At 47.7% G+C, this 11,130-nt stretch overlaps 1 protein-coding gene across 1 annotated transcript; it reads right to left on the bottom strand.

The window, feature by feature from the left end:
* Window positions 1-3,095: 3,095 nt before the first annotated feature.
* LOC115169227 (cell wall protein DAN4-like) lies at window positions 3,096-10,888 on the bottom strand. The gene is made up of 6 exons (XM_029724701.1): window positions 10,604-10,888; window positions 8,301-8,326; window positions 7,394-8,068; window positions 5,760-6,111; window positions 4,302-5,022; window positions 3,096-4,177 (listed from the first exon to the last, which is right to left on the bottom strand). Exons 1-6 carry the CDS (start codon window positions 10,775-10,777, stop codon window positions 3,168-3,170), a joined length of 2,958 nt encoding a protein of 985 aa, XP_029580561.1. The 5' UTR covers window positions 10,778-10,888; the 3' UTR covers window positions 3,096-3,167.
* Between the last annotated feature and the right edge of the window lie 242 nt (window positions 10,889-11,130).

An 11,130-nucleotide genomic window follows, 5' to 3' on the forward strand; every position in this document is an offset into this window, starting at 1 on the left:
TGTGTGCCCATGCATCTATCTATCCAATGTTATGATTTGTTATCAGGGATATTATACTTTAGTAATCCACAATGACCTGGTGATGTAACAGTCTAATAATTACATTGTCTTCCATATTCCTACAGATACCTTGTAACTGGAGATTCCTTCAGAACGATTGCCTACAGTTACCATGTAGGGCACTGCAAGGTTGGGTGACCAGGGTCATCTGGGACTGCCTCCTGGAGGAATTCAGGTGTGTGAAGGCTACCTGTGTCCTGCGTAACTTCATGAGGATGGACACGAGGACCAGGAGGGGATCTGCAGTTCGCCGCCGTGTGCCAGAGGAGAAGTCTGCTGCTCTGCAGGATGCTTCAAGGATGTGGTGTTAGAATAAATAATAAAAGCATGGTTAAGCCTTGTTATCTCTCTCTCTCTCTCCATCTGTCTCTCGTCTGCAGGTATGTTTTGAAGTGAGAGAGGAAGTCAACCCCCAGTCCCGTCATCGCCACCTCACCTGCTTTTAAGAACCTTTGAGCCGACTAGAGACACTATTATGTAATTGTGATGAACTGAGAGAATATTTCGTTTGCACTGTGATTCATTAATGATGTGCTGCCTTCCCTGCTCCTATGTTCTTACCTCTTTCCCTTTCTGTCTTTTACACCTCTCTCGCTACCTCTTTCTTCCTGTTTTTTATAATGTGCATTGAAGTACAGATTGAACTTGTATTTATAATGCATGTATTTATAAATTAAATAAAATGTTATTAGTCACCGAACACAACAGGTGAAATTCTTACTTACGAGCCCCTAACCGAAAGTGCAGTTTAAAAAAATACGGATAAGAATAAGAGATAAAAGTAACAAGTAATTAGAGAGCAGTAAAAAATAACAATATATACAGGGGGTACCGGTACAGAGTCCTCTGACACAGACAGGTATAGAGGTCCTGGATGGCAGGAAGCTTGGCCCCAGTGATGTACTGGGCCGTACTTGACTACCCTCTATAGGGCCTTGCGGTCGGAGGCCCGAGCAGTGATGCAACCAGGCAGGCCTGCCAGGCAACCAGGCAGGCAGTGATGCAACCAGTCAGGATTCTCTTGATAGTGCAGCTGTAGAACCTTTTGAGGATCTGAGGACCCATGTCAAACCTTTTTAGTCTCCTGAGGGGGAATAGGTTTTGTCGTGCCCTCTTCACGACTGTCTTGATGTGCTTGGACCCAGGGGCCGTTCTGGGGGGGGGGGCAGTGCCCCTGTGACAACCATTTTGGACCCACTTGTGGCCCCCCATAAATGTGGAGTATGAAATAATTTTTAGATAACTAATTTTTGCTGTCGTTCTTTTTTTTACATCCGTTATTATACAGTGGCAACGATGATGATTATGAACATGGTCTAATGCCTGCAATGCAGTGAAGAAAACGATATGACAACAATAACGTCTAATGTAACTGGCCCCTCTAACAGTACAACTGGCCCCAGCTTGGCCCCCCCCAGTTGAAATGGTCTAGAACCGCCACTGCTTGGACCATGTTCGTTTGTTGGTGATGTGGACACCAAGGAGCTTGAAGCTCTCAACCTGCTCCACTACAGCCCCGTCGATGAAAATGGGGGCGTGCTCGGTCCTCCTTTTCCTGTAGTACACAATCATCTCCTTTGTCTTGATCACGTTGAGGGAGAGGTTGTTGTCCTGGCACCACACATCCAGGTCTCTGACCTCCTCCCTATAGGCTGTCTTGTTGTTGTCGGTGATCAGGCCTACCACTGTTGTGTCGTCGGCAAATTTAATGATGGTGTTGGAGTCGTGCCTGGCCGTGCGGTCATGAGTGAACAGGGAGTACAGGAGAGGACTGAGCATGCACCCCTGAGAGGCCCCTGTGTTGAGGATCAGCGTGGCGGATGTGTTGTTACCTACCCTTACCACCTGGGGGTGGTCCGTCAGGAAGTCCAGGATCCAGTTGCAGAGGGAGGTGTTTAGTCCCAGGGTCCTTAGCTTAGTGATGAGCTTTGAGGGCACTATGGTGTTGAAAGCTGTGCTGTAGTCAATGAATAGCATTCTCACATAGGTGTTCCTTTTGTCCAGGTGGAAAACGGCAGTGTGGAGTGTGATAGAGATTGCATCATCTGTGGATCTGTTGAGGCGGTATGCAAATTGGAGTAGGTCTAGGGTTTCTGGGATAATGGTGTTGATGTGAGCCATTACCAACCTTTCAAAGCACTTCATGGCTACAGATGTGAGTGCTATGGGGTGGTTGTCATTTAGGCAGGTTACCTTAGTGTTCTTGGGCACAGGGACTATGGTGGTCTGCTTGAAACATGTAGGTATTACAGACTCGGACAGGGAGAGGTTGAAAATGTCAGTGAAGACACTTGCCAGTTGGCCAGCGCATGCTCGGAGTACACGTCCTGGTAATCCGTCTGGCCCTGCGGACTCGTGAATGTTGACCTGTTTAAAGGTCGTACTCACATCGGCTGCGGAGAGCGTAATCATGTAAATAACATGGGTGGTGGAACACGTGATGATGTCGTTCATTTGAAACCGTTTTCCTGTGTGGGGGTGGCAGAAATATTCACACTTCATCATATTGTTGCACTGTGCGCATCCTCTGCATTTATAGCTTCCATTTGGTAGAGGGCGTAAAAGAGCCTGGCTGATTTTCATTTGTGGTTGAGTTGGCATGAACCAATTTATCGCGTAAATTGCGACTTCTCCTATACACAATAATTCCCTCATTAAAATGCAAATCAATTTATAAAATTTTTGACGTGTTTTTCTGGATTTTTTTGTTGTTATTCTGTCTCTCACTGTTCAAATAAACCTACCATTGAAATGATAGACTGATCATTTCTTTGTCAGTGGGCAAACGTACAAAATCAGCAGGGGATCAAATACTTTTTTCCCTCACTGTATGTAAACTTCAGACTTCAACTGTATATCTTTTTTTATACCTACAGGAGTCCTAAAATTAGCTAAATGATCCATCTTAAAACAATTCCATATGTTAGCTTAATATGGAATTGTCTTAGATGCCAATAAAGGCCATAACTTAATATTATGATACCTTTAATAGACACATCTGATGGATTACTAGAAACAAGTCAAAGTTAACCATGTGAAATACAAAACTTTTTTATTAGTTAAAGAAAATGTATCAGTTCTGAATCGTCTGGTACCAAGACAAATAGTCAATGTAGATCTGTTGTAAACACAAAAAGCCTTTCAGTGTCAGTGTCATAACACAACAGTCGTATGGGGTTGGAGGCAGAGCGGAGTCCTGAGACGGTGTCTATGCCGGTCCAAGTCTCCAGAGCTGAGCTGTGAGAGTGAGCTGCTGGGGAGGTCGAGAGGGTGGCTGAAGATGTAGGCTTCATCACCGGATTCTCCTCCTGACGCCTCAGCGCCTCTGGGTCCATAGAAGACACGTATCCCTCCGCTGCCGACGTATCCCTCCGCCTTAGTGGCGCAGGGCGTTTCAGAGGGGCGAGGGCTGCTGCCTGGATGGGCTGCCTAGTTGGCTGCCTGGTTACAGAGGAAAGGGTTGTCTGGCTGGTGGCCACCGTGCCAGGGAGGGGTTTGAGCTTGACTTCCAGACAGTTCCTCTTCACAGGCATCTCCAGCTGGCGTCTCTCCTGGGTCAGGGTCACTGGGTTTGGGGGCATCTGGAGGGAGGACTCGTCCAGAGATTGGCTGGTGTGGGTGGGTCTGGTAGTGTGGGTCTCGGCTGGCTGGGGAGTAGTGGTGCAGCTGGTGCTGGTGAAGGGAGTCTTCTCCACAGGCCTGCTGTTGGTAGGTGAGCTGTTGGCAGGTGAGCTGTTTAAATTGTCATTGAGTTTGGCTGTAGCTACAGGACTAGTAGCCTGGGTCTCCTCTCTCTCCTCCCCTGGCCTTGTCCTGTCACTCAGCCTGAAACACAACTCCGTGTTTCGCTGCCCTCGGCCAACATGGTCGCTCACGTTGCCCATGATCTTGCCAGGGATCTTAACCGTCTTGCCGTCGCCGGAAGCGGAGGGGGTATGGGCAGCCAATTCGGCAAGGTGGTCTCCCACGTACCTGGTGACCAGCTTGGGGAATCCCCAGAGGCGCTGGCTCTGCTTGCGGCGGACGTGGGACTCCAGCTTCTCCTGGATATCCTGGGTGATGAAGGTGATCTGGACCTCACCCTGCAGGTACATCCGGATGGACGGCTTGTCATGACCTTTAGAAAATAAAATACAGATTGTGGGTGCAGGAGTACATTTTTTTTTACAGTGTTGATATTTGGGGCATCAAAAAGGAGATTAAGCTTGGTAGTGTTAACTCTTATAAAGACTTGGGTTTACCTTTACCCTCCGACCCACTGGCATGGAGACTAGGAGGGTTGTTGACACGCTGTAGGGGAAAGGCTGGAAGGCTGGTGGTTTTCCTGGCGATCCTTCTTGTTTTAGCCTGAGATGAGGTTGAGGTAGAGGTCGGGTTACAGGTGGAGGTAGAGGTGGACTGGGTGGTATCGAGGTGGGTGGAGGTGGGCTGGGTGGTATCGAGGTGGGTGGAGGTAGAGGTGGACTGGGTGGTATCGAGGTGGGTGGAGGTAGAGGTGGACTGGGTGGTATCGAGGTGGGTGGAGGTGGGCTGGGTGGTATCGAGGTGGGTGGAGGTAGAGGTGGACTGGGTGGTATCGAGGTGGGTGGAGGTAGAGGTGGACTGGGTGGTATCGAGGTGGGTGGAGGTGGGCTGGGTGGTATCGAGGTGGGTGGAGGTAGAGGTGGACTGGGTGGTATCGAGGTGGGTGGAGGTAGAGGTGGACTGGGTGGTATCGAGGTGGGTGGAGGTGGGCTGGGTGGTATCGAGGTGGGTGGAGGTAGAGGTGGACTGGGTGGTATCGAGGTGGGTGAAGGTAGAGGTGGACTGGGTGGTATCGAGGTGGGTGGTGGTGGAGGTGGACTGGGTGGTATCGAGGTGGGTGGTGGTGGAGGTGGGCTGGGTGGTATCGAGGTGGGTGGAGGTAGAGGCCGGGTTACAGGTGGTGGTCCCTCCTTCCTTCAGTCTCTCATTATGGGCTACCTTCGATTAGATTACATCAGACCACATTAGATTACATCAGAATACATTAGATTACATTAGATTACATCAGAATACATTAGATTACATTAGATTACATCAGAATACATTAGATTACATCAGAATACATTAGATTACATTAGATTACATTAGATTACATCAGAATACATTAGATTACATTAGATTACATCAGAATACATTAGATTACATTAGATTACATTAGATTACATCAGAATACATTAGATTACATCAGAATACATTAGATTACATCAGATTACATTAGATTACATCAGATTACATTATAATACATTAGATTACATCAGATTACATTAGATTACATTAGATTACATCAGATTACCACCAAACCCAACAACTCCTCACCAGGGGTGCATCCAAAATGGCACCCTATTCCCTACGTACATATATATAGTGCACTACCTTAGACCAGAGTTCTATGGCACCCTATTCCCTATATAGTGCACTACTTTAGACCAGAGTTATGTCACCTTATTCCCTATATAGTGCACTACTTTAGACCAGAGTTATGTCACCTTATTCCCTATATAGTGCACTACTTTAGATCAGAGCCCTATGGCACCCTATTCCCTATATAGTGCACTACCTTAGACCAGAGTTCTATGGCACCCTATTCCCTACATAGTACACTATTTTTGACCACAGATCTATGGGGGATAAAATGCCATTTGGGACGCAAAAAGGATATTTTAAAGGGTACAGACCTTCTGTTGCACATTGACTTCCAGGTGTCGTTGGTGCCAGCTGTGCAGCACAGGCGGGTCACTTTTCCCTGGAACGATCTCAAACAGTTGTCTCACTGAAATAATCCGTCTCACTGTCATCGGAGTCTTGGAATGGTCTACAGGGTCGGCATTCTGAGTCTTGGAGCAGTCAGGGGTGTTGGAGAGGTCTTTGCAGCCAGGTGAAGACTTAACAATAGTAGCAACCACAGGAACATAGTCCCCTTTGTCGTCCATCTTGGTGGTGTCGTAGTAAACGATAGTAGGCTGCCGAGGGCTTTGATGATACTCCAGAAGCAGCCGAGAATCAGAAGGAGTCACGTACTTAGAGGAGCTAGGGGAGGAGTCAGATACTTAGAGGAGCTAGGGGAGGAGTCAGATACTTAGAGAAGCTAGGGGAGGAGTCAGATACTTAGAGGAGCTAGGGGAGGAGTCAGATACTTAGAGGAGCTAGGGGAGGAGTCAGATACTTAGAGGAGCTAGGGGAGGAGTCAGACACTTAGAGGAGCTAGGGGAGGAGTCAGATACTTAGAGGAGCTAGGGGAGGAGTCAGATACTTAGAGGAGCTAGGGGAGGAGTCAGATACTTAGAGGAGCTAGGGGGGGAGGAGTCAGACACTTAGAGGAGCTAGGGGGGAGGAGTCAGACACTTAGAGGAGCTAGGGGGAGGAGTCAGATACTTAGAGGAGCTAGAGGAGGAGTCAGATACTTAGAGGAGCTAGGGGAGGAGTCAGATACTTAGAGGAGCTAGGGGAGGAGTCAGATACTTAGAGGAGCTAGGGGAGGAGGAGTCAGATACTTAGAGGAGCTAGGGGAGGAGTCAGATACTTAGAGGAGCTAGGGGGGGAGGAGTCAGATACTTAGAGGAGCTAGGGGAGGAGGAGTCAGATACTTAGAGGAGCTAGGGGAGGAGGAGTCAGATACTTAGAGGAGCTAGGGGAGGAGTCAGATACTTAGAGGAGCTAGGGGGGAGGAGTCAGACACTTAGAGGAGCTAGGGGAGGAGTCAGATACTTAGAGGAGCTAGGGGAGGAGTCACATACTTAGAGGAGCTAGGGGAGGAGTCAGACACTTAGAGGAGCTAGGGGAGGAGTCAGACACTTAGAGGAGCTAGGGGAGGAGTCAGATACTTAGAGGAGCTAGTGGAGGAGTCAGATACTTAGAGGAGCTAGGGGAGGAGTCAGATACTTAGAGGAGCTAGGGGAGGAGGAGTCAGATACTTAGAGGAGCTAGGGGAGGAGTCAGATACTTAGAGGAGCTAGGGGGGGAGGAGTCAGATACTTAGAGGAGCTAGGGGAGGAGGAGTCAGATACTTAGAGGAGCTAGGGGAGGAGGAGTCAGATACTTAGAGGAGCTAGGGGAGGAGTCAGATACTTAGAGGAGCTAGGGGGGAGGAGTCAGACACTTAGAGGAGCTAGGGGAGGAGTCAGATACTTAGAGGAGCTAGGGGAGGAGTCACATACTTAGAGGAGCTAGGGGAGGAGTCAGACACTTAGAGGAGCTAGGGGAGGAGTCAGACACTTAGAGGAGCTAGGGGAGGAGTCAGATACTTAGAGGAGCTAGGGGAGGAGTCAGATACTTAGAGGAGCTAGGGGAGGAGTTAGAAGGACTCACGTACCTCGAGGGGCTGGGAGAGGAGCAGCGGGAGGCGTGGCAGAAGGAGCGGCGAGTAGAACGGCAGGAGGCGTGGCAGGAGGTGTTGGATGCTTGCGTGTTGCCATGGTATCTGACGTGCCCCTCATCATCTCCTGGTAGTGGGCTAAGACTACATGGTTGTCTGGGGCTTTCCACTGGGCTTGGACTGTCCAATGGGTGAGGGCAATCCAGGCTATCCAATGGGTAGGGACTATCCAGACTACCGCTAAGGAACCTGTCCGGCCGTTTGTTACAGTGTCGGCAGGTGCTGCAGTCACCACCACTAGATCTGGAGGAGGATCTAGACGATCCGGAAGATCTGCAATGTGATCTAGAATGTGTTTTAGTTCTAGAGGTGTTTCTGCAGGAGAACCTCCCAGAGCAGGAGACAGAGGTATAGCTGCAGGAGGACCTCCCAAAGCAGGAGTCAGAGGTATAGCTGCAGGAGGACCTCCCAGAGCAGCAGTCAGAGGTGTAGCTGCAGGAGGATCTCCCAGAGCAGGAGTCAGAACCATAGCAGCAGCAGGAGGAGAGGTCAAAGTTCGCTTCAGCGTTCAGTCTGTCTATCTGTAGCTTCTTCATGTCCAGCAGCCCCTCCAAGTGCTGGAGGTATTTGTAGTTGAGGGTGGCTCTCTCTGTGAACCTGTTGACCAGGTTTCTGCAGGACAAAAATCAATCAATCTCAAATGGCACCCTAATTAATCCCATGTGCACTACTTTTGACTAGAGCCCTATGGGTCCTGGTCAAAAGTAGTGCACTACATAAGGAATTGGGTGTCCTTTGTTTTTTAATTCTCAATTATTCAATGGTAATCTTTTATTTTTATTTTTTTATTAACCCACATGAAAGATCCCTTTGAATTCACAATAAATTATGAAAGAGGACTTACGAGTCAATCTCGTCGTAGACCTCATCCTGTTGAAAAAAGCCACAGCAAAAAATTGGTATAAGGATCATAAAATAGACATTTGAGGCCTAAATTCTGCCTGTCTGGCAATCTGCTTCCTATATGTCACACAAACGTAGAGTAAGCCTACTGGCACCACTACTAGATCTGAAGATGATGCCGACAGAGAGGGTCGCCTCACTTCTAGTCCTTAGGAAACTTTGCAGTATTTTTTAATGTATTATTTCTTACATTGTTAGCCCAGTAAATCTTAAGTGTTATTACATACAGCCGGGAAGCTTATTCCATCCCTTTACTTTGGTTTGTGTGTATTAGGTAGTTGTTGTGGAATTGTTAAGATTACTTGCTCAGATATTGCTGCACTGTCAGAACTAGAAGCACAAGCATTTCGCTACACTCCAATAACATCAGCTAACCATGTGTATGTGACCAATAAAATGTGATTTGATTTGATGGTGGTGCAGGGGCCCCTGGTGGTAAGATGGTACAACTGCAATAATTTGTGTTTTACTATTATTTACTACTATTAAACTCGTTTTCTGTTCATTATTGATATAAATGATAATGGGATTGGGTCGAAAAATAAACCTGGGATATTTATATATTGGCCCCATTCTGCATGGAGAGATCTCAGTTCTGTTTTGGGCCCCATTCTGCATGGAGAGATCTCAGTTCTGTTTTGGGCCCCATTCTGCATGGAGAGATCTCAGTTCTGGGCCCCATTCTGCATGTAGAGATCTCAGCTCTGTTTCAGACCCCATTCTGCATGTAGAGATCTCAGCTCTGTTTTGGGCCCCATTCTGCATGGAGAGATCTCAGCTCTGTTTTATAAGTGGTGAGCTCCTGATATTGTAGCAAACTCAGGGCGTAGCCCTGAACGGGACTCGAACCAGAGTCCAGCAACTGTCAAGGTAACACCCTAACCGTTACGCCAAGAGGTCCGAACCCATTGATGAGGTGACTAGATGTTGGCTTAAGGTTGTTACAATACCCACTTCCTTCAGGAGAGTATGTCCCCACGCTTCTCTATACCCAAGTCCCTCACGTGGACACGCCTCTCCGAGGTCCCCAAGGCCATCTGACATCAATATATTCAAATTCAGGGGGTATCCCCAACTGGGACTCAAACCCGGTTCCATCGACTGTCAAGGTAACACCTTAATAACCGTTACGCCAAGAGGTCTGAACCCGTTGATGAGATCGCTAGGTGCTGGTTTAAAGTTGTTACAATATGCTCTTATCTATTCAGTTCTGGGGGATTGGAGTCAGACATGCTCTGCTTTATGATAGACAGTTTAGTTTGAGTTAAGTCGGGTCACGCTTTTTCCCATCTTCCCTTCTCTCTCCCCATTGTGGTGGATATCAAGTGATCTGGAACAATAGTTTTCCATTTCTAGTAGTTTTATCATCCAAAACTTGGAGAAAAAAGGGAGCGATATAAAATAAGGAACAATGGTCGGCTGACAGGCCTGCTCCTGCCAATGTGAAACACGTAGGTGTATTAGCCCACCAGTCTGAGCAAGCGACACAGTGAGAGGTGCTTTCAGCCCGCTGGTGTTGGATCGAGGTGAGCACTTTCTCCACGGTGGATCGCATAGCTGTCCATTTGTGCTTAGTTTTAATAGGCACAATCTTAGTGAAAACACCCCTCTCTCTCTCTCTCTCTCTCTCTCTCTCTCTCTCTCTCTCTCGCTCTCTCTCTCTCTCTCTCTCTCTCTCTCTCTCTCTCACACACCCCCCTTGTAATTATGTAGTACAAATAAATATGTGCCCTGTTCACAACGGTCTATTCCTAGGCAGTGCATGAGTTTCCAGTTGTGAGTTTCAAGTTTGGGGAAGCTAACAAGTTATCCCGTGTGGCTCAGTTGGTAGAGCATGGTGTTTGCTAACGCCAGGGTTGTGGGTTCGATTCCCACGGGGGACCAGTACGGAGAAGAAAAAAAATGTATCAAATGTTTCCATTCACTACTGTAAGTCGCTCTGAATAAAAGCGTCTGTCTGCTAAATCACTAAAATGTAAATCCTACCATTTCTACCAATCTTTATGTCAGTTATAAAATTGCCACTTTTATTTCAATTAACTTTAGGCTGCAGTGACTACTGTTACCGAATCTTGTCCTGTATGCTTAGGCTACTCATCACATTAGGAATTGTATTTTATTGTTAGCCTGCAAATACTTGGTGATTTATTTCAACCCCACACCCCCCTCCACTGCAGCACCCCCTACTCAAAAACGTCTTCCTGCTGCTACGTCTACGGGCTTGGCGAACATCACAGTACTTACATTATCTTTCCGCAGATGGATAACCCAGAAGAGGAAAAGGAGAACGGAGAGGAGAGCCACGAATAGTTTGAAGTACCCGCTGACCACCTCTGAGCCTAACTTCTCCTCGGAGGCTTGGACGAGCCGGGGCACCAGCTTACGGAGGCCACGGTCCTCGACTGAATTAGGGAACATAATGACTTCTTCAGTCACACATCATCCACGACCACCGTAAAATGCGCACGGAGATGTAGCTTCTTCTATCCAGTGCTGTTTAGATAATGCGTTCTTTTACCAAAGGGGAAACTTGGGAGTTGAAGTAATAAGCAATATCACACTGTTACCGAGCTGTTTGATGGATACAGTGAGTCTGACCACTGCGGGATGTCCTGGAACACGGTAATAATGGCAGGTTACGCGCCAAGCTATTATGATGCAGTAATTGGTGTTCTGCGTTACGCAACGGAATGGAATGGAAACAGTTCTGGTAGAAAAAAACCCCGCGTTTCCAAATCCTGCGGTGTCGATTTACCCCCAAAATGCGCTCC

This window comes from Salmo trutta, chromosome 31 (genome assembly GCF_901001165.1).
Source record: "Salmo trutta chromosome 31, fSalTru1.1, whole genome shotgun sequence".
In the NCBI taxonomy this organism is placed as follows: domain Eukaryota; kingdom Metazoa; phylum Chordata; class Actinopteri; order Salmoniformes; family Salmonidae; genus Salmo; species Salmo trutta.